The 25,734-nt window shown below is 31.4% G+C and overlaps 1 protein-coding gene across 6 annotated transcripts in view; it reads right to left on the minus strand.

Annotated features, from left to right (window-relative positions):
* The window catches only part of LOC126846931 (neurobeachin), a 157,219-nt gene that overhangs the window by 84,850 nt on the left and 46,635 nt on the right, over nt 1–25,734 (minus strand). For 5 of the 6 annotated variants that reach the window (XM_050586833.1, XM_050586830.1, XM_050586831.1 and 2 more), the window contains one exon: nt 12,755–12,859. In XM_050586833.1, the coding sequence (XP_050442790.1) occupies nt 12,755–12,859 (105 nt within the window). Of the gene's footprint in view, nt 1–12,754; nt 12,860–19,025; nt 19,141–25,734 lie in introns of those variants that run through there. The other variant, XM_050586834.1, reaches the window with a different exon arrangement.

The following is a 25,734-nucleotide window of genomic DNA, read 5'->3' on the forward strand; positions in this document are numbered from 1 at the left end:
CACAACAGAGCATTTTTTTATGTCCGTAAAGACTTTTATAAAATGGTATGTAAATGTTTACAAAGTATGTTAAAGGTAGTCATATTATTAAAAGCTTTTATGAACTAAATAATTATGAATGAATTTCAATTGTTCAAGCGTTATATTGTATATCAATTGTTTGTGCAAGAAATAAAATAAGCCACAGTCAAATATTATGGTCAAATACGTTAAAACCAAAATATTTAATTTAATTTCATGTTTAAGCTGCGGTTGCATATTCCATTTGTGCGTAAAAGGAAAAGCCTTTAACACCGAACGGACATATTTATTGAGGTGGTCATAAACTCATAACTACTATTCAGATTTAATAACAACTTAGTTTTTTGAGAGAAAGAGCTAGTCCGTGGATGAGTAAAAACGGCAACGCTCACTTGGATAGTTACAACATAACATGTCCTAACACTACAATTGTTTTTCTATACTTTTTATAACTGTTAGGCGTAAATTATTACTTTACGATTAAACGTCATAACTCATAAATTTACGATTAAATTACATAACCGATTACAAAAAAAAATAATTCATATTTATTTAATCATTAAAAACAAATCAGTAACCAAGATTATATTTGTAATCGTTAATCGTTTAGTAATCATCGAATTGTAATCATGATTACTCTTTTTTTTAGCAGCCCTAAGGCCTTGATACAATATATATATATATATATATATATTAGGGTGGTCGTTATTTTACGAATTTTGGATTTCAACCGAGACGCCGCGCCACCTAGATAGGTTACAAATACATAAAAATGAAGCACCGAAAGGTCTTGATTTTGGTGTTAACACGTTCCCTGTAGTCACTAACTTTGTAATAGACTGGAGTAGAGCGAGCGTACGCTTGAGCGGTCACGAGTTTTAGTATGTTAATAAGTACCCTAAGGTGAACAGTTGTGCCAAATATCAAAACTATGGGAATTTTTTCTAGCACGGAGTAAATTTTAAAGTTTTATTCTTGGACTATGAGTCTACTTCTGTATAGTTTACTACTAAACGTTTACTATAGATATAAAAATATAAATTGTCAGTCAGCATGAAACAGATTATCGGATTACAATTTCCCAACATTGCGTTTTAGACCGTTATCCCGAATAAAAAGACAAGAGGCGGACGGCTTCGCAATACGCTTGTTTGTATTTGAATACGATCACCATATAATTTTTTTTTTTAATAATAGTCAAACCAATCGAAAGAAGATACAACATATTGTAGTTATATTATATTTGCATGACATCTGGGAGTGTTGCTAGAACCTAGAAAACCGCCTATGCGCAAACAAACGTGACAACTGCGTTTAAATTGTCATCATGGTGGAAAATCTGAATACCGGGAAACGCGGCGGTCCGAGATAAAGCTTTTAGTTTGAGTTAACCGTTTTTCCGGGCGACTGGACAGCAACCGGCAACGCGGCGGCAGATGGTGTACGCAGATCGTTCCCACGGCACACGGAGCTGATTACACTCCGGATTGAAAACCGGGAACAAATACAACCGCAGGCCATTGTAGTCGACACCAATCTGCATTTGTTTTTCGCACGGCCGCATTTTAAACTCGTACAAAGTTAAAGGATTAAACAGGTTTTTCGTTCGAGTGACAGGTCTACGCGTAATTAATTATCGTATTCGTCATCAATTAACCGTCGTGTCTACGCTCCTCTGTTCATATTATACACGAGACCATCATCAACCCCACACTCCTCTCCATATGAAGGCCACAGCATTGAAATCACTCGTAATCCATTTGTAAAACATCTTAGTTAGTATTACTACGGACGCAATAATGTAATGTATGTTGAAATTAGGTACAACAATTCCGTTGTATTGTAAATTGTAATGTACTCAGAATATTAGACAAGACGTAGTGAACATTTTCTTTTTTGTGGTCAAAACATAATAATATAATATCGTGATTTGTATTAACCAATCCAAAGAGCTTACGTAAATCGTGTGTTGATTGAATATTGAACAATATATTTTCATTCTAGAATATTCTAGGGACATAAATAAATATGTGCGAATTGTACAGTTCTCTGCTATCTTTTAACTGTGTAAGGCGTGCGCAGTCAGATTAACATGTCGGCTTAATTGCTCCTAATTGGTGTAGCCAATCATATATAGTTGTACTGACAATCTATCAGACATTTGTTCAAATTAAATCGGCGTTGAAGCGGTTTGGAGAAACTCGAATAACCTTAAACCGCATATTGGTTCGATTCCCAATCGCGACTGAAAGATATTTGATTTCAGATAAATTCCGCAAGCTACTAACAGGGCTACTACTACTATCGGTTCAGTTGGACGCGATCTAATCTATAGACAGCAATGCCGCTGACCGAAGAATAATTGCCTACTGGAGTATTTAAAAGACCGGCTACCGACAAAAAATAACAACAAACCGTCTCATCCGTCGCAGTAAATGAACTGTGAATGATAATAATATACATGTTAGCATTTTGCCCCTACATCGACTACGGTAGACAGTCTGCGCGCTAATATCACGTGGTGGATGCCGTATATTGTACAATATTACACCACTAAGTCTCATCTGGGAGCCTAACAATATCACGACATTGTGTACCACAGGAGCCGACAATTCCACCGCAACATAAGGCGACACCCGCAATAATAAATAACTCTGCCGTCCTCCGTGTTTCGATAGATAATAACGCTTTTATAGTGTACACAGAGGCGGCGAGGTCTCCTGGGGTCGTATATTTATCGTGATTGCCCCCAAACCGCATGATATGCTTATATTATACGCTGGTTAGCACCGTTGTCGCTATAATATGTTCTCTTATTATTGATGGCGTACCATCGTATACAGATTCAGCTTAATGTCTCGATAGAACGACCTGCCCTAGATTATTTTTACTGTCAAAACATATGTACGAAAAATTTGTTTTGTTCTCAACGATGGTTGAAGAGAAAATGAATTAGCCATTGACAAATCAAAAAAATAATGATACATTATTGCGTATTATATTATATACGCTTGATACATAACCTTTCTTTGTACGGGTCGTATATCAAAGAAAACACTTTTGGATATTAATAATAAGTTATTCGTTCGGAATTTTGTTTAAAAATAATGAAATTGAAATTATATAACACATAACAAATTAAAATTGTCAAACAAGAATTTAATTAATTAGTTTTCGATTGCTGTAAACTAAACTAGAAACATGGATATATCATGAAGAGAGAGTATTAAACCATAAGAACAGCAATGGAATGGAAACCCCAGAGAGAAAAACATTATGTTAGTCTCAAAAATAGGTGAGGATTGACATAGTTCATCACTCACACGCACACTCTAGTGACACCAGAAGAAGAAAATAAGGCTCTAAGGAAAATAGTTCCAGAGATTCTTATTTAGCATTAGCATTTTTTTTATTTCATTGTTTAAAAAACTAGGAGTGATCATGAAATGGAAAAAAAGGCAGATGACATGTTTTATGAATATTAACGTTCTATTGACCATTTCATATTATCAAAACATAACACGTCTAACGAAGGAGTTTCTACAAGATACTAACGGATATAAGCGTAAAGGTTGATGCGGCGGAAGCGCTAGAAACTTGGTTAGAATATTTTATTTGGTTGTTGGTATTGTCGTCTGACATAACAGCACATAATTTAGTTGTCGCTGAAACAACCAAGTTAGGTATTTACTTATATTATAATGATTTCTTGTTATCAAAAAAATATGAAAATTAATCATTCGAGTATTTAATCATTTTCTGAATTCATTTCTGAACAAAAAAAACTGACTGACTGTTTTACTTTATTCAATGTTTTAAATCCAAGAAATAAAAAATTATGCAAAAATAAGTTAGTTAGCCTGAACGCTGAATAAGATAGAGAGTGTGAGAGAGAGAGAGAGGAACTAACAAAATTATTTAATTACTAAACAAAATAATTTGCCTTTGTACATTAGGAGATTAATTGATTGGAAATATTTAACTTGTTGTATCGTCTAGAATTAAGCAACATTGGACACGGTTGGATATGAGGACAAAATAATACTATTTTCTTTTTTAATATTAAATATAAGAACAATAAAGTTAAATTAAATTTAACAGTAAAATTAAATGGATAATATTAATTAATAATGAATTTATCTCTTTGTAGTTAAACTTTCAATGATACCACCCTAGGCTATAGGGAAATGAGTAAAGTTAATTTTAATCCTACAAACAAATCTACGTTATTATGGTATAATAATTATTTTAAAACAAATTATGAGCTTTTATAGTACTTTTTAGTAATGAAGTTGGAACATATTACATTTGTAAATAATAAATAACCCAAGGGAACACGGATGTGATCGATGTGAAAATAATTTTTAAAATAACTTACGGCTACCCATAAACATGGTGTATTATATTATACCATACGCTATTCGTGTAAAACTATTTTCGGAAATACTGATGCCTCTGGCGGAAAAACAAAATATTATAATAGAAACCCAGAGGTTGGAATTTTCAATAAACGAGAACGATATTTACAAAAAAAGATATACACACAATATGCTCAATAGATGTTTATTTATCATTCGTTGAAAAACGAATTGAGCTAAGTGCATAGGTTTTGAAACCTTACGTTTAGACAGAACATATTATATGGTGTTACTGGAATCTCGAGCAGCAGCAAAAGCCTACTCGAGTGCTAATATTATTCTCTTTGTAAACGTCAAAAAAAAAAAAAAAAGCCGATACGTATCGGTATTTTATAAATTCTCCGTCCAAAATAGAAGACAAAAGTTTTCTACTGCAGTTTTAAACTTATGCAAATGTAAGTAAGTTTCGGCGACGTTTCCGAGAGGACCCAGCGCAACGAACACGTACCATAAGTAATGGTACGTAGGCGTGCGAGTGCGTGTACATATAGACCAGCGGTGTACAGGCAACTTTACGAGAGGTTTCGATAAATCGATGGGTGTGTACACAATGTTTATTACTGCTTGGGGAGACGCGGGGAAATGAACATAAATATGTGTGATACCGGATACAGACGCGAAAGAAACGGAGAAAACGGTAAACTTCAAGTCAGGAAAGTAGTATCCGGTCATTCCGGTCCACCGGTTTTGTCGGGGTAAAATCCCTCAGCCGTCTCTACTCGAGCACCCACTTACGGGTCTACCACTCCACCGGAGAACCGACAATTTTTAACCCTATCCATTGAGCCAGTGCCGGTGGCGGCGAAGGCGAGAGAAGGCGGCCCTTTATTTTCGTTTTACACCGTTTTCGAAGGATCGTTCCGGACGAAAAATGTCAAGAACTCAATCCGCCAAAAATACACGTTCCACGAAAACAGCTTTTCCGCATTTAATTCTAACAAAATCATACGCCCACGTCATCATATTTGCGCTTGGCGCAAAAGAAATAGCACAAATTTTAATTAAACCGTTCGTCGAATCACAACTGGAATTCCCAAGTACAATTGTACATTGTGTTTTCATAACCCCCCTCCCCCCCCCAAGACAATAAAAATATAAATACGCGTCAACAATATTTATCCAACGACATTGTTCGAAAGCCATCCTACTGATTGTGTTGAATATATATTCAACTTGTTGTAGCTTTGTGTAGGTGTTCAAGTTTTAACGAAAAAAATATAGTATTATTCTACAATGTATAACTTCGGTATGATATTTTTAACAACGAAAGGCGTATAAATAAACATGAACAACAGACGGACAGAGTGATGCCGATCACTAGACACGAGAAAAAACTACATTAAGGTTCAATTCCCTTAATCTATTGTATTTAAAGCAGTCTGATTTTAGACGTTTATTAGTACCAAAAAACCTGACAAAATGTTGTTGTGTAGGATGGTCCTATTTATATTTTGTAAAGGTATGCGAGTTTATTTGATACTTTACTAAGTTATGTTAAAAAATTGATTTCTTGCTTTTTAATGTAAAAAAATTGCGTTTTAATATTGAAAAGTTTTCAAATTTAACTTATTTAATTAATTAGGAATAATTGAATCTAAATAAAATTTGGTTTCCAATATAACCCAGGAAAGAAGCCAACAAATTATTTTCATTTTCAAAATTAAAATTGGACCAGTCAGGATCTCACAATTTGGTTACATCGAAAGGCATTTTTTTACCACCAAAATGGGTTTTACTCATAGAAAAAAATACATTAATTAAAACTAATACCTTATATATGTTTATACAAATTAACGTAAAAATAAACTGACATTGTTGAAATTTATTAAAATCACGTTTTCTTTAAATATTACCGAAGGCGTCGCACAACCCATTAAAGTAAAGTAGAAGTAAAATATAGGCATTTTTTCGAAAAATCTTAATTTAGAGCTTAATTGTAAAGTTTAGTTATTTATTAATTATTAATAAAATTATGAAGATTCTTTTTGGTTGTTAATTTTTTTTATCTGACTATCACAGTCATTTCTGTTGGAAAAATTACAATTTTTTTTTCTATCACAATAGATTTACCAATAAGCAAATGTTTACAATACATAAAAGAGAACATTATCTACATCGTAGCGCTTTTAAAATTAAAAATTAAATAATAATACTCTTTACGAATAAATAATTGTTGATTGTGCTTTAAAAAAAAAACGCTACAGGTAAAGTTTTTCTCTGTGTACCGTGAACATTTTGTAGTTCTACCACGAACAAGTACAACTCGAAAAACTTTGTTCTCGACGGCCAAAATACGGGTGGTGTTAAAATTTAAAAATTCTTTCTGTCAATTTTACTTATAGAAATAGTTGATAAATCATAACGCAATGAAAACTACCAAGTACATAATAAGGGTCATCTAAATCGAGTAACCGTGGCATTTATTTCGGGCTATCCGTTTTTATTTCGCGCATAGATATATGAAACACTTATGTCATACGACACTGCCCTTAAGGTTTTGGATTTGTTCCTCTGAGTCGTAAAACGATATTGATATGCATGACCATTGGGATACACGGCGGATATACGTAAAAGACGATTGAATTGTTCAACGGATAAGATAAATTTTATTGCGAAAACTCCATGTGACTATGAAACGTTATCCAATAAACTATTTTAGGATTGTAAAACGATTTCGACGACGGTATTGAGCGCGAAACCGATTGAAAAATAACGTCCATGGTCGAACCGACTAAACGATAAATGTATTATATAAGTATATCATCTCACACAGCACTTAAATAATTATAAAATACTTACCAATATTGTCAAAATGTTTATAATTGTTAATGTTTGAAGATTAAATATTGAAACACTTGTGTTTGAAAAAATTATATTTTTGATTTCTCGTCAAAAACATGCGATGTAAAAATTATTTTGACAATTTCAAAAATGCCGTAACAACAATTATTATTAAACAATTACAAGAGCTTATTTATAATTTAAAAATGCAATTATTATTTAGATAAAACACTGACTTTCTACATTTTTATTTATAAAACATGTTTAGACGACTATGTTGTCACTTAAATGACCGTAGTTTTATGGCATCAAAGACAACACCGCCTATACCTACCTTCGTAGTGTTACTAAGGATTCAGATAATTCTCTACTAAAGTAGTCTGTAAAATGCGCTTATTTTTTTTTTCATCAAAAAGTACAAACTTTACCAAACTCCAACGTAAAAAACGTAAGTTTAGAATGATTATTTTTTAATTAATCAAAATGATTAAACAAATTAAAATTTAGAAATGTAAAACAAATCTGGTGTTATCGAAAGCATGGAATTATTGATCTGAGTATTCTGCGATAATGAGGAAAACTGCCGCCAGACGTAAAACTAAGACAGTCGATGGTGACGATGTAAAAAATAAACTTTTATCTTTCATATAGGGTACCTACATTTTTTTTTTCCAAACAGTAACAAAGTTTTATCGGCCAAGACGTACTTTATCAAAGTGCAGATTTAGAAAGTAGAGAGTAATTAAGTTTGTCTTATTTAAAAACTGTTCTCTTTTTTGCTTTTTTTTTTTTTGTCTGAAAAAAAAGTTAAATTAATATAGTGTCTGCCGCTTTTATTAATAAAAACAAAAACGCAGCAAAATCTTTTTTTTATCGTTTAACAGGGTGAGCAGCTTGATTACAAAATTACGAAACAAGGCCTTGGCTACTTACGGACATTATCCAATCTTGAAAAAAGTGTTACTAAATTAAAACAAAACTTTTATCTCAATTTTATACCAAACATCGGCTACTGCGTTCAACAGTTCAACAGTATTCTCAGTATAATTATGGTGTCCAATCTACGTGAATTTGTTTAGTTTATAAAAGAATAATTCATAAAGAAAGTAACCAACTTGTTTTTGTTTTAGCTATTGTTCAGCTAAGCTAAGCTAATAAGCGAAAACGAATAAAATAAGATTAGGTACTTTTACTGCTAAAAAAATAAATACATTGCACATGTGTTCGCGTGTCTTATACTTATTAGCGTAACTCAATGAGATTTAACAACAATGGTCGTTAACATTTGGATTTTATTATGAAGACCATTTGTACAAGTGTAGTAGAACGTGACTATAGTATAAAAAATTTTAATTAGTCTTATTGACGCTTAACTAGCACGAGTGTAATATCGTGGAGATTTTCAAGAGGAACAAAAATACAATGAACAAACAAACCAACTCAATCTTGGAGCCGTGCACTTGTTAACCGGCTGGCCGCCTGTTTATAGCCTGGTACTAATACGTGTGTACCGCTGGCATAAAGTGAAATAAATTACTCGCGGTGGGAGTGGAACGCAATAAATTGTAGCAGACAAAATAACAGATATTTTAGCTTCGTGAAAAACCTTTAAGGGTAGGACGGCGGAACGGCCAGGGCGAAATGAGAACGGTCGGGTAAACCAGTGAAGACTAGAAATGTTTTATATCTCTCAGCGGTGGTCGCATTCTAAACGCGGAGAGGAAAAATATAAATCCTTTTTACGCGTCAAAAACGTTTAACACGTACCCACTATTATTCTACACGAAATAATCACGGTCGCGATGAATTCATTAGCGGCAACAAAATAAAAGTTGAGAGAAAATATTTTTGGAAAAATTATCAAAATAATAATAATAAAAAAAAATACAAGTTACTGACAATACGGTTTTATCTTAGTCCCCCTAGTAGGACCACGATTCAATTCAGTATAGTCTCACGCATAAATATGAGTAATTTTTTTTTATTGTTTTCATTTTTTACTTGGCCACTGCACGACGTTTGGGTCATGAAAATACATTTCGCACATAGCACAAAGGCCCAAGCGAAATTCCTCAAGAGTTTGCAGAAATTGCAGTATAATATGCGATGACGTTCATATTATATAGACTACAAGTTTACACAATTCATAAAGTTTAATCTCAAAACAAAACTAAAATTACAAGAAATCGCAAAGTCAAAGTTTAATTAATTTAAACCGTCTTTCAAAACATTCAACCGAACCATTACCACCACAGTCAGAATATTTAATTTAATTAAAACACGTTGGACCATATATGGCGATATTATAAAACAGAGAAACGCCGTATAATGACTTATTTACGGAATCTTGGATAATTTGTTTTTCTTTTGTCTACACTTATAGTTTATAACCCCTGTTAAACGCTTAAGGTTTTACGAGCACACGTACGTACATATAATGCATTACTTAATATACATTACTTAGTTATATGTGAAAGTTTGGCTACTACTTTTCTGATTAGCTGTTAAATTGTTTAGGTCGTAAAATTTAAAGAGAAATTCAAACATTTTCTACATTGACCTTTTTGCACAAACGTTTTTATCGTAATTGTGTTATTTTCATTCAATTTGATTATATTTTTAAATTCGGGGCGATGTGGACACCTCAGCTGCCGCGTGACACTTGAGGTTAAGCTGTGTCCGTTGCTGCTTGATCCCGGATGGGTGACCACCCGGGATTTATTTAGCGGCGACCCATACCATTAACCCCCGATATGCATGGCAGACATGCCATGCGTCCTTGTCGACCGAACTGACACAAAAAAATATATATATTTTTGTTAATTATTTTAATCATCCATCTATCCAATCGCTACATAAATATAAATATATAAAATTTGTTTTCAATTTGAACTACATTTTGTAAACTGTTAAAATATATAATCCGATCAAAATGAAAAGTTATTGATTATTTCTACAAACGAAAATGCTATCGCATATTTTTCAATAATTAATTTACAATAACCGAATCTGGTCCTAAATAAATATTTATTATAATTTTAAATTTCCAAATTATTGTTTTACCAACCTACGACGTAGTATAACGGAAATTCGATTTCGGATAAATAAACAATATAGGTAGATTAGAAATTATAAAAGTGGACTACAAAGTACAAACGATTGCTGTGCGGCTGAATACTTTGTGAGTATTCATTAAGAAGTAGGCGTAAGTGTGAGCATAATATTATAGGAAGCAATATTATATTATATGATACTACCATAGTAATGAAAGTATAATGTAAGAGTACCTTGCAGTATTCAATGTTACATGAAACTAATGTACTAATGTACATATATATAAACAATTGTATAGGTGAGAATATTACAAGGAATAGTGGCATACCTGAAAAAGATGAAGTCCAACAATAAGGAAAACCGCGTGATGTGAACACTAACGACTAGCCGAAAATCATTCAATGTGTAGCGAACAAAAACTACGGCTGCAGCCAGGAGATAATTGTTTCGCGAGGAACTCATCAAATATTAATACGCATCTAAGGTGGTTTGTTTGAGTGCAAAGATACACAAGTGGTGCGGCGATTTCATGATAATTGTATTTTCCATTCGAATTGTACACATATGGTAATGGTATTCGATAAAAGATAAACCACCACTGTTGATGACGTCGCGTCGAGTCAAAAAATATAGTCTGGAAAATTATTTCCATTCCCTCCCCTCCCCCACGATTAGTGATTATCTATCAATTTGAATAATAATTATTATTATTTTTGTATATTACATTTTTATAGATACTTTAAAGGTAACAACTCAGTTGGCTTACCACGCGAATTAACATTATTGGGTATTGTTTTTGAAACAGTCAGTTCATATCACACAACAATAATTACAAACACTGTCAGTTACGATGCACATATTTTATCATCGGCTAGCATGCGGATACGATGTGGGTAACATAAAAACAATAAATACCACAAGAATTCCGGTCGATATGGATTTCATTATATACTTGTTAATCAAGGAATCGGCACGTTTGACATTTTCTTATTAAGACTATTCTCTAATATAGAATTATTACTCGTCTAGCATAGAAATACACCTCACAGAAAACAATAAGTAAGTCGTCTTTTATTTTTACGCCGTAAACGTAAAATACAATTACTTTAAGACAACACAACGCAAGCTAGCTAAATTCTTCTTTCATCACGCATATCAAATTTCCAAAGACTTTGATGCGACTTATTTTTGCTTCCAAACTGGTAAGTTTTCGTGGAAGATGACAACATAAAATCTGGATAAAGTATAATTTAAAAACTATTTTTTTTTAAGTAACTAACTTATTTTTTGCAGCTTTTCATTGTAAATACGATCATTGTGCACCTAATCAAGTATGAGTTTACCCAATTATAATTTGATACTACTCTTACAAATTGTCACTCAGTAGAATAATAAAATATTTATCTTTTGGAAAGTCTTTGTCTTTATTCAATCTGAATAATGTTATTCAGTTAAATAAACTGATATTTTTTTACAGAATATATTTATACATACTAAATTTAATATTGATTGTGACTTAACTATTAAAACTTTTATGTACATTATCAAACAAGTATTATTCATGTTTATACATTTTCCATCACAATACAACAATAACAATTGGAAAAAACCTCGTACACGAGTTTATTTATTTTGTCTGAGAATTAATTCTTAAATAATTCATTTAAATCCGTGACAGCTTCTTATAAGATTTCGTCGACTGTGATTTTGTTTTTTATTTTTTTTTGGCGAACACGGCCATATTTGAGTTTTAGGCACAATTTATGTAAAATACTAAATTACCTGCTGTTCTGCAGGCAATTCGTGTTTATATTTTAGCTACCTGACATTTTAGGGGCATGCATATTGTGTGCACTGTATATATATAACGACTCGTTTGCGTGGGTTAGACCTTTTTTCCCCACATAATCGACTCATTTGCGTACACATCTATTACCTGAGTTTAGTTGGATGACAACGTCCGATTAGCACGACGATAATGTACTTAGCGGTTGTAATAAGTAACGATAATAAGAGAAAAAATTAGTGCGATTAAAAATAATTTAAAATATCACGAATTTAGAAATATCATAAAACGAGATAATCGGAAATATTGATTCACTAACCAAAGTTACAAAACTAATTTAAACCACGATAACTGTAAAATATGTGAATTTTAAATGAATCTAAAGCTTTGTTTCGCAATTTTTTTTAATGTGTTAATATACATTTATTTTTTTAAAAACACCATTTTCAAACAAAAGTCTTTTAACAGGCAAATACAAATATTGTATGAATTTAATGTGTATCGTTTTTGAAAGTTTTAAATCAGTCAATTATTTTAATTAATATGTTAGTGTAAGGTTCACCTGTAAATTATTACAAACAATGATATTTACTTGCAAATGTGTTGTCTATTATTCATTATTTTGTGCGTAAATGAGTTGTCATAGATAAATATGTGCAAAGTAGATGTAGCCTCATAGTAGTAGCAAGCTTACCTGTAAATTTGGAGGACAATGGTCCAGCAACTCTAGCATGTGTCTTATGTTTTGAGCGTCTTGAATGATAAAATTCAATTCCATGTCGAACTCGCCACCAACCAACTGTAACAAAATCGAATTATGTGATAAATTAACTTTGAATGTATACATTTTAAAAGAAGGCCAATAAACAAGTTCCATTGAGGACGGGGAAGTCTCAATTTTTGCAAAAAGATGACTTAGGAGATAGGAGATGAAAACTTACGTAATCAGGTTTTGAGGGAACTCATCGGTTTTAGCAGATATTATTTATCCATAAATAAAATTATAATTGATATCTTAATTGTGTTCATAAGTCAGGATAAAAAATCGAACTACTCAATTACTTGAAAACATGCATCCTAACTGCTTAGGATATTTGTATTTTATAATTTCCTACACGAACTTGTTTCAAGTATTAGTAGAAAACGTAATCAAGATTTTCTTCTAAATAGATTTTAATGCTCACATTTAAAAATAAAACTTTTGCCATCGACCAAATATTCTATTTTTAAAATATAAAAATGTTGTGTTTATAATTAAGTTTGAAACGTACACTTGTAGTTAAATATCTACAATCGAATAAGCTGTTGTTTGTGATAGTGTGCATTGTGTTTCAATATAATGAAGTGATGACAGTTATGACAATTAATCTAGGATTACTTGAATTAAGAATAATCCGTTATTCCAATACGTCGGACTAATGGATTACAAATAATCCAATACGGATTACAATAAATCCATCATGAATTACAAGTAATTCATTAATCCCGGATTATTGGACTATATTTGTATTAATCCACTTTTCCAATATGATGGATTAATGAATTACAAATATCTATTATTCTAATAGGTCAATTGGATTACAAATAAGAAAAACAGGAAAACTTTTTCTGTTGTTTCCCCTACCTATTTCTATTAATCCTGAATTAATAATGAATCCGTAAACTAGGGATTACTGGATTAATAATGCAATCCATAATCCGTTAACTAGGAATTACTGATAGAAATGTAATCCAATGTTTATTATCCTAGATTAATACCAATGCAATCCGTAATCCGTTAACTAGGAGTTAATAAATTAAATATTATCCTTAATCCAAATAATTAGGATCACTGGAATAAATGTAATGCAATTTTTTTTATTAATCGTGGGTTACGATTAATCCGTAATCCCTCTGTAATCGATTACGGATTGTAATCCATTTTGTCCATCACTGGTTACAAGTGATTTTTATAAAATTATACAGCAGAACTTATCCTCAAAACTTATCCTTAAAAATATTTGGCAGTTTGGAGTATAAATTAATTTTTGCAACAAAAAATGTAACAAAATGACAATTTAATTTAACGCACGAGTCATGCTGGAACCCGCTCAATATAGATAAAAGTTTCCCTCGTTATGCCAATCAACTTGTACGTCTATTAATACTAGAGTAATCGATATTACCTCACACGTACATTAAGTAATAAATTATCAGGTACACGAGTACAATCCATTTTGATGAGGGTACTTGCCATATTATAAACGTCAGTCAAGAGTGGTTTAACGAACCGAATGCGTTGTATATGATTATTACTTACTATACAATAATATAGCAAATCTAAACATATTATACTTCATGTTGAACGCAGTAAGAAGTTTAAGATTTAGTTAGACATATAGATCTAAATATAACATGAATTTACAGTGATAGAAATCCCCATATTTAATATTTTTTAAATACTTAACAAAACAAACGGAAAATGGCGAGTAAGATTAAATGCAAAAAATGTTATAATATTAACAATATAAATATAAATTGACTCGAGATACTTTTATAAAGTCCCATCCACTTTCGTACATCAAATGCGTAGGTAAGTTCAAAATGCTTTCAAGCAACATTTTGCAGTCACGCACGCTGCAAACTGTAACAGAATCGTATTAACTTATTATAGTTGCAGCCTGAAGAAATCCGTAAAAGTAAAATAAAGATTTTCGGAAGGATTAATATGGCAACGATATCGTCTAGACCTAAGTTTACAAGAAGGTTTTTGGCGAGAACCACGTTGTTGTTAAACTCAAATTAGATTCACCGTTGGAAAACTTTTTAACAACTTTCGCAACAAATAACACCTAATTTGGATCAAAATAATGTTGGCAGTGTTATTTTCGTTGTGCATTCATATATGTATACTTTATGCTTACAGCAGTCAGTATGTAATCAGAAATAAAATAAAAGTTTAAAATAACAATTATTTGTATTTTTTTTTTCATAATACGCATTTATTAACAATTAATTAAAAACGGCTGTGTGCGTCTTACACTACAAGAATCAGATAGAATAATTCAGACAGGAATATATTAAATTAATGATTCGCTAATAAGGTGGGAATGTTTTAAGCTTATTTTTCGGTCATAAACAAAGTTCATAAACATTTCAATACAATTATTGATATGTTTTAAAAGTATAAATATTTTTTATGTGTAGTGTGAGATAAACTATTATTTTAAAATCATATTTTTCATAACTTGAGTATATTTCATAACTACAAAAAAAATCTGATAATTAAAACACGAAGAACTATAAAACCCGTCAATCCCTGCGTAACACACATAATACAACAATAGAATAATTATAAAAACGCGATGATGACTTACATGTTTAGTAATTTTACGCGTGAGCACTGTAGTACATAGATAGTGTACAAAGTAAATTGGAAATAAATTGGCACAATAATAATCGCTTTCTCGACAGCAAAATACTAGGGACAACTTTCAGCACCATTCTTGAAATTATCACATGATCAATATGTCGCGTCGTGTTCTCGGGGAAATATGTCTATATACATACATGCTGGTCATATTTAAAGTTGGCATTTAATATAATGTGAGTGAAAGTACAGTGAACAAGTCGCGTGTAACTGAGTTAACTACGATGGGTTTGCAATGAACACACGTGTTACGCGTGGTAAATGAATCAGATGTTGATTGGCGTTACCAACACATAGTTTTTCCCCGTATGCCAAACACGAACAATGAATGTTCGTTAAGGCATGAGAAGTGATAAGTCGACACTTACATATTGTACACGGTCGCCGGTACTGAACAGTATAGAGATGGAGAAAAATCATGCTGAATCTTCAATTGTATATTATATACTTATTGACATGTTACTTGTTCATGTCATACGTGTAATGTCATACCATGTTTGCACATAACATAATGTGAAGTTTGACTACAAATAAAAAAAATATATCGCTTTTTACCAAGTATTAGAGGAGGATTGTATTGTCATAAGTTTAAACAAATTAATTTTTTCGAAAAAACGTTCGGAATCTAGATAATTTAAACTCCTCAATATTTTTAATCTACGGTGTCTGTTGTATTTTATTACAGTATTTACAGTAGTATTTTAACAGGAGATTTTTTTCTTAACGGAATTTGAAAACGATTGGAATGTTAACAACGCAGTTGACTATAGCGATAATAAAATATAATATTTGCGCACAACTATAGTAAAGTTTTTATAAATTGTTTTATTTTTTGTAACAGTGTAGTACCTTTTCCAACAACCCTTATGAATTGTCGACATGTTTACTACAACCCTCGACATATCTGTGGTTTTAATTAGCATGAGTTTTAAAGTTATATACCAGAAACTCCACCATTGTTTTCTTCAACGAATCAAGGCCAGAAAAATAGCAGTTAAGGGAAAACAATATAAAACGAATACAAAAGGTCCTTATACACGTGCCTCATGATAAATTCACTTAAAAAATGTTTTACTGCTATTCATTTATATTTTTAATTGGCATTCCGCATCAAAATTGTATTATTATTTCCTAGTTACATTTACGTATTTCTATAATACTAAACCTCATTAAAAGTTCAAACAACGTATTAAAATCATATAAATTTTTACTGAATGTCAATATTAAAATTGTTTAACATCGCATAGACCTGGCCAAAGAAGTATAAGGAAATTTGAACAGTAGGTGGGTACAATTAACATAATCGGTATGAGGCCTGAAGGACAGAGATGGACTCTATAGAAATCCTAAATCATTGATCTCAAAAAGTCCATTTTGCGGCGTAAGACTAGACCGAGATAGTGGTATCTTTACCACAATAGTTTTTAGTTTATCCTTCCCAACCAAACGGCTCAGTGCCGGCAATTAATCCTCTCAGGATGCAGACACTATCACGACGCATCCTATGAATGGTGCTCGATTTTTATAGGCTGTATTCGTGAAGAAATCGGCCTAGTTATATAATATAGCAGCTAAAGTTATTACGGGTATAAAAAAACAACAAATTGTGATACCAACACCTTTTCGGATTTGCATAGAAGCTGAACAGATATTATGGAAACATTGTGACAATGGCGCTTTTGGCTATTTCGAACATATCATAACCGCTCGACCATCAAAACGAACTTAGACGACCGCGGCGGTCATTTTTTATTAATGTGTCGTAAAAATCGAATCCATAAAATATTTTTCCACACACACACACATAACTTGAGTACCTTTAAAATCACGTAGCGTCGTCATAACGTCATCGTCGTTAATATTATATTGTTATGATTATTACCGTCACGTGATGCTCTTTTTTCCCCTCTCTATCTGTCTGTCTACCGTGAAGAGAGTGTGAGAGAGAAAAGCGACAGACGGAAAATGAGAGAGTTTTTGCGGTACGCAAAATGATATCATGTGCGAGGTTTGATGGTATAAAGTTTTAACGGGTAAACAACGAATGCGCAAACACATTGTTAAGAGAGAAGCGGAAGTGCGCACACTATATAGAGTAGTGCGCTATAAAGGTTTTCATACTGTTTGCAGCAATTAAGATGGAAGAAAAAAAGAATCGACAGTTTTCCAACACATCAACTTGGATCATAGACGACGTTGGACGAACTCTCATTAAGAACTTTAACTCAATGCCATTGCAATGCGATGACGACTATTCTTTCACAATGTTACGAAACGTGAGAAATGTTAACGTTTCCAAACTCAGACAAAATATTATTCATAACTCATAAGTATATCGTACGTTACCGCGATATAAGGTAACACGAATAATAAAATAAATATATGAATGTTTTTTGTTTATTTATAAAAAAAATCAAATTATACAATACAATTTATGTACAAACAAATGTCATTATTTAACGTAAATACAATTAGTAGTTGTTTAAATACTAGATGGCCGATTAATTAATAAATAACTATCAGAAGCTTAACAACAACGTGCAATTTTGTTTTCGTTAACTAATGGATATTAAAACATTTACAACAACTATGTAATTGAAAGTAAATACGTATCACCTTCGATTTTGGAATGATCATGATCATGATAAATGATAATGTTTAGTTTAAATTGTCAAATTGTACTTTCATATTATTTAGTTGTGTAATTAAATTGTATATCTTTAAAATATACTGTATTAGAGGATGTTATATTATTCAGAAGGTAAAAGATTAAAGTTGAAAGGTAAAAAAAACCCGAAACAAATAATAGTCATACTATTTTTTATTATAACAAGAATTTGTACGTTATTTTACTAAACGTTAAATTTAACGTAATAAAAGAGTATATTTATTTCATTATTTATACTAATAAAGATATTATACAATTTTAATGACTAAATTGTTTTCGTTTTAAATGTATTACATTTTTATTGATGCAGTTTTGTCTATTGATTTACTTACACGTCTATATGGTACGTCATAACTTCAAGGAACAAAAAAGTATATAAGTTAATATATTCTGAGCGGTGAAGCTAAAATGAATTTTCATAAAATAAATTATACACCCGAATGAACTAATTTTCTGAATTGACAAATTAGGATTAGGAACGGTAGACATTTAAATACATCTACTCGTATATATAATGTAACAGGCTGTCAGGGCAAGCAAGAGGGGCGCGGCATTCATTCCCATGACCGAAGCTAAAGCCGGACTAAAATAATGCTTACGCTACTGAATATACCGGATATAGTATTATCATAATAATCATTATCTTATGGAACCTAAATCCGAATCAATTCATGTAAACGTTGCTGCTTTTAGAAATGTCGTATTTCGGCTACATCACTTGTCTAAACTAGGTTCAAACCGTTTTTAAATATTATTCCAATGATAGAGCATAATACAATAGAATCGCGTCACCTACCATGGCCCAAAATCATTACTGATCCATCTATATCTCTCCCCCCTCTCTTTCTCTCTCTATATATATTATAATTAACTAAATTGTATTTTTACCTTTGTGTGGATATTAGTGACGGAGATAGGCATGTGAACATGTAAAATTCAGTATGACACATTTAAAAAACATACGCGCATAAGCGGCTCAAGTGTGTACACAACCCGACGGTTCATACTTGAATTGTTTACTGGGCGAATAAAACAGGTAATTAAACATTATCTGGTGCGGGCAGATAACGGCTTTCGGCAAGATAAAGTTTTTAATAGTACGGTAAACGGAATAAAGCAATAGATAATCCGGACAAACGTTACATTAAAGAAGTACTCAAATCAAAATAAATGATGGGGCCAAAACAACCAATAATGTGCCCGATTTTTTCCATTAATTTGGCGTTTACACGGGTAAAAAATCTATAAGGTTTGGCGATAATATCATCGAGTCGGAATTCGTTGTTAATGTAAACAATCCTTTGAATCCTACATTCACTTGTCGGCAAAAATATTTTTGTCATTAAAACTATACAGCGCCATAAAAACAAATTTAAATAAGAACCGTCTGCCCAGCAGTACGAATAACATCATCGAACGCAATAACTATTGTAAATAATAATCATCACAAGTAGTATTGTATAATTTATATTATTATATACAGTTAGGTATCGATCTGTCGGTTATACATAATTTATAGTAAGTCGCCGGCAACCGAATACCACTCCAGTGTGCTGTTTACATCCATAAATTGGTACTTGTTACGCCAATTATCATCATTCATAATAATAATAATACTCTGCAATGGTAACGCGTCCGATGGACGCGACGGTTGTATCATATACGGTTAACGCGAATATAAACGTTATAAATGAAAACGGTATAAAACCGAAAAGCCACGAGTACACTTAACGATAGGAATTCAAAGAAAGCTCCCTTATTTCTTATGTACAATGCAATATTACCGAAAATCCGCTGCCGTAAACCTCGAGCTCCGTTGAAATTATATTCGCATTATGGCTTAAGGCTTGTAAATAATTTTCTGTATCTTCGCAGGCGAAAAAATGGCTAAAGAACTATTTCGTGATTGTTCGACAAAGAAATCCCTATCGGATCATCCAAGGACTTTTCAAAAGCAACGAATGATAGTAAAGCTACAGAGTTGTACCTATACAGTGGATACAGTAATGATCTATACTCGGCGGCAATAGTCAAGCTAATTACACCGCATAAAAACTAAATAAAAATTTACATTTTTAGTTATGTATTTAGTTGTGTTCATTTTCAAAACGTATGTGGTGTACAAATTCATATCATTCGTATTGACAGAAATGTTGTAATCGATTCCTCAGCCTCTTAACATAAACAAAGTTGACTGCGACGTGTGACGAGAGATAGTTTATAGTGTCACAAGAAAATGACCGTCATAAAAGATCGTCAAGCAAAGTAAGACTATAGTAAAGGCGCGATACCCATACTTATTAAGTAGTTAGGTATAGACAATTTTTTGCAAAAATTCATTTTAAAGCTTAACTGTAATGTGTAATTATTAGTTTAGTAATTAAGACTCTTTGTTGATAGTTAAATTATTTTTCGGACTACCATCCTTGACTGCGGTTTTAAATATTTTTCATCTAAAAATAACTACGCGTAATAACGTGAAAAAAGTTTTATAGATAGGTATTTTAAAAAGTAAAAAAATGTGATTTTAAGCTTAATATTATGTTTATCAAAAAAGGACATAATTGTCACCTAAATCATCACGGGGTGGGTAGAACGCTTTTTGCGTTGGTAGTTTTAGTGCTGGAAAACAAAGTTTTCCGTGAACAAGTTAATCCGGGAATCAAATACATAAATGCGACGTTTATATACTGTCGTCGATGCTAATCGTTGATACTATCGTTAATGTTAAGTTAATCCGGGAGTTGCTGCCTATGAACCCATTGTTAATGCGTATTAGCTTTTTAATTAATTGTATTAAAAGTAACTCCACGATAAAAAAAAAATGCATTTAAAACCGAATACTAATGTGCATTACCGACGGCATAGAAACGTGTTATTGGACGAATCTAATTAAATAATTCACAATTATGTGCATTTATCTTAGGGGAAATTGTGTGTACCAAAACAATCGTACAGATGGGTTTTCACCTAACTAGATGAGTTTCCATGAACTTAATTAGCATTAAGTTAATGCGACTTAAACTTGGAAATTAACTATTTTCACATTACCGACTTACACGTTTTTTACTCTCTTATTCGATGTATTTTTAGGGGCGCGTTCACTTGCATATGCAATTAGAAACTAACACATTGATTCACTGTTAGTGCGAAAAAAAAAAAAAAAAAAGATGAAAGTCGGACTCCTGCTGGTTTCAGATTCACCTAATGGACTTTTCTAATGATGCACAAATGCGCATTTACATATCCTAGTAAAACGAGTTTGACAAATAGTCGTTACTATCTATGTATAGCCAATTATAATAATACACGTACCATTGTTATTGTCTAACGGTTAACTAACGACGACCAGATGAAACGATTTATTAAAGTTTAAACTACAAAATCGCCATTGATTAGCCCATTACGGTAAACGTATAGGTAAGTACAATTTACTATGTCCATATAAAACGTTCGTTAATAATTAACGTGGGTAAACGACGATTTGTTACAAAAACGGAAACTTTAAAACAATACCTAAGTTACAACTAGAATAAAAAATTCCTATATTATACTAACGACAAAACTTAGTTCTTTGAAATAACTCGTTTTCCATTTACGTTAACCCGACAAATCGTATTAGCCTTTTTGATGTATACAATATTCGTCTGCATTAAAAAATATAAAACGACCAAAGGTCGACATTGATTTGATTATAATATAATATAGTATAGTATAGGTATAGTATAGTATAGGTATACACATACACACACACACACAAACAGGTATTTTATTGATAATTTGAGTTGGCGTATTTTGCTCTTGTATGCGAAAAACATGAAGGGAAATGTCCCGAACAGGAAAAACTCATAAAGAGTAATGCGATTGCCTGCCGTACCTTTTGAGACCGAAACCTATACCAGTTCTATCCTTTATCCGCAAATAAGCATAAACTAATGGGTTAATGTCAAATCGCCGATGTTAAACTCTTACAAAGTTTGCTTCCCCTCACTATTATTGTACTATGTAATGTTAAAAAGAGTCATCGCGGGACCGTTTACATTTTATTTAAAAAAAAGGCACCCGTGTTGTTAGAATTGAAAAATCTATTTCAATTCTCACTTTAGTTCCGCAAAAAATAAAACGCCTAATGTCTAGTTTACACAGGGCGATCACTCGGCCATGAGCTTGTCCGATGTGACTAATAGCAATTAAAAGGAAACCGGCATGTCCAAGTTCCAACAGAGAAAGCCATAATCTTGATAACTAATACATTGCCTACATATATTTTCTCACCTTATAGGATGAAGGATACTAACATCGCATTCGTAGAACTTTGATTTTATAACATTACTTAAACGCTGAACTATTAACATTTATTTTTACCATTAAAGAAAGTGTTCAGAAATGAGTTTAAACTGTGCAAAGTTCGTCTATCGACGATGTGTAGCGTTAATGTGTGTAGTTACATTAGTTTATCGTCAAACTAAGCTTCAATAATAACATATAACATAATGGGTACAAGTTATAAAGGGTTGCAACCAATTACCGATAAATCTGTAAGCCTAACGTGCACGCTGTTAGCTAATTTATTGGTGCGTTTCAAAATATATACAATTTTTAGAATTTAGCATCAATCTATAATAACACTACAATAAGTAGGTATTTTTTCTTTGAATATTTCCTATAAAATACTCGCAACGGGTATTCTGATATACTCACATTTACACACATTGGCATTCCAATTTATTTACCGATCCATGTTAATATTTGTTTAGCCGTTAATGTGTAAACACATCCCCAAGGGCTAAGGAAAATAATTCTAAATTGGGTTACCGAGAAAAACAAAAGGGGCTTTTTCAAATCGAGCACTAAATCAAATAAGTACGATTAAAACATTATATCTGAACAAAATTTCGAATGTTTTAAACTTGTAATTAACAACATATTTTTTAAAAAAATTTCACCTGGGTTTTAAGTATTAACTATAAAAGCGTTTAAATAATTTAAAAATAAAATAAGACATTTAATTTTCCAAACGATAAGCTGTTATGGGAATTATAGTTGACTCTATCCTGAATGTTCTCGTTCAATCAAATACACAAATTATTGACATTTTTTAAAAAGCTCGTGAGGTTAGCGAAAACGTTCAAATTTTTAATTGCATTTATTATATTTTGTATTAAAAATAATGTAATCTCAAATACCGACGACTTAACATGAAGGCAATTGTTTAAGTAGAGTTAGATACATTAAAAATGTTCAAACCCATTTAACAAGGTATTACAAAATAAATTAAAGTGCAACAGACTATGGTCTAAGTCTGTAAGCTAAAAGTAATTAAATAATGGTAATATATTATATTGATCTGGATGAAAAATGTCATTAAAGTAATTCTATATCATTAAATTAAACCCAAAGCCTATTAATAAACGATCGTATAAACATAAATTATCTCATTTTTACTTCTGTCTCAGCTTTTGTTTGTTTTTATTGAATTACTAGTAGTTGAATAGGAAAAACGCAACGAGTTGTAATTAGATTTTTTATGCTTATATACAGAAATACAAATTGTAACATAGCTCACGTTCCAGTCGCTTTGTATATGCAAACCATACCTAACGATTAATAAGTGAATAAGATTACCGTCCGAAGTTTGATTGCACTAGCCATTATTAGCATTATGACAATACACAAAACCATTTTACTTTACATAATAGTTTAAGAATATGAAGAAAATATTAATAAAATATAATGGTAAATTCCTATCTAACCTGTTTTTGCGTACATGTGACATGTATTGCTTATACTGCTAAGTAAAGCAAACATTTGCTTGCGAATTTAGGAGATTACGAATTTTTTCATGTAAAATACTCATTTTTGATATAATGAAAGTTTCGTGCTTACGACGTTAATTTAACTAGTATTTATAATTATTATTTAGCCTTTAAGAAGAAAAACAAATGTACCGTGTTCTAAAAAATATATTTTATTTAAAAGGAAATACTAACAACATAGTTAAAACATAATTTTTGTAAGAATTAAAATATAAAACGCATGCTAAGTGATTTGGCGTACTAACAAAATTGTACTACTGTGATGGACAACGTTTTATCATCAAGTCAACGATGGAATTTAAAAAAAGACTGCTTGATGATAATTCACCTTGTTGCATTAGTTCGAGAGAGTTGGTTAAAATTAAACGCAGCAATATGATTTGAAAGCAAGCCAAGTACTGCGACATTCTAAGCAGTTTGTATTACGTTTAGCGCACCTAAAAATTATGCATAGCGACATATCAGAAATGCTCTGAAATACTTGTGTTATAACATTGGGATATTAATAATAATAGATTATATTTATTATAGCCTATAGTCAATCGATTCGAAAAGAACGCAAGGAAGTATAGCGTTGGTGAATGCTACGGCTGCGGCTACGGCTGCTCTAAGTAAAAAAATAGAATTCTACTACATTTTATAAAAACAGCGTGTAACAGAAAACATAAAAGAAAAGCCAGAGAGCACATACCTATTATAAGATAAATGTTACTAAACAAAACAGATAAAAAAACGATTCGGTGAGAGTATACAAAAGGCGCACCGACTTACGCAAGATTGCGGAATAGCAATCGAGTCAAACATTTTTAACAAAATTGTTGTACCTAGTAATGGTTTTTTATTAACTCATTTTTTAGTTACATTGCCAAATAGTAAAGTAATTTAAAACCATTTTTTCAGTTTATTATCTTTCATAGTTGCACTCTAAATGAACTCTAGGTATTTAATACATTATTATTTTCTAAAGAAAACATAAATACCACTTTCTACTTTGAGTTATACACAAAAACAATACTTGTATTATTAGAATTAATTTTAATTCAAACGACATCAGAAAACTTATAGAAAATTATTTTCTAATCAACATTGAATAAAAGTTTTAAAAAAAGTAAATCAAATTTTTGTATTGATATCAAAATTTAAACAAGTAAAACTGATTTCACAACAATATTGTAAATAAACTCTCAATTTTTTAATTTTAATACAAGCCACAATGTAAATTATAAAAGTAAGTGTATAGAGACTTCAAATTTTTCAAAATTAAAAAAATCTTGGATTGTTAAATAGAAATTTAAATCTAGTATACACACCGTTATTGTTTCTTTAAACTGGATTTTTTAAAATATACATATTTTTAAAAAGGCCAAATAAACATGGTCAATACTCAGAATATCCTTTATTCTAACATAAGTGGGCGATCTTGGTAGTTATTAAATTTAAGTTGAGCAAAAAGAACAAATGTTCAGTATTACCAAAGGTTTACATTTATTTTTTTCAATACAAATTACTAACATTGATTTAAAGAAACATTTTTAAGTTCATTTTAAATAATATATTATAGAAAACATGATATTGTGTAAAATAAAAAGATTGTGACACTGAATAATTATCTAATATTATGATTTATATGGTGTTTTGTTCAGTTATTTGAATATAAATTAAATTTATCGTTAGTTTTAAGACACAGAATTAATAAGCATTCAAATTCAGGGCTGGAATTCAATAAACAATATTTTGAACGAGTTTGAGAGTTTTCCCCTGCACTTAATTAATTTAAGACA

This window comes from Adelges cooleyi, unplaced genomic scaffold (assembly GCF_023614345.1).
Source record: "Adelges cooleyi isolate 19-005CV unplaced genomic scaffold, UGA_ACOO_1.1 ACOO_flye_CR_arks_rails_tigmint_CR_PRNA_9, whole genome shotgun sequence".
NCBI classification, from domain to species: domain Eukaryota; kingdom Metazoa; phylum Arthropoda; class Insecta; order Hemiptera; family Adelgidae; genus Adelges; species Adelges cooleyi.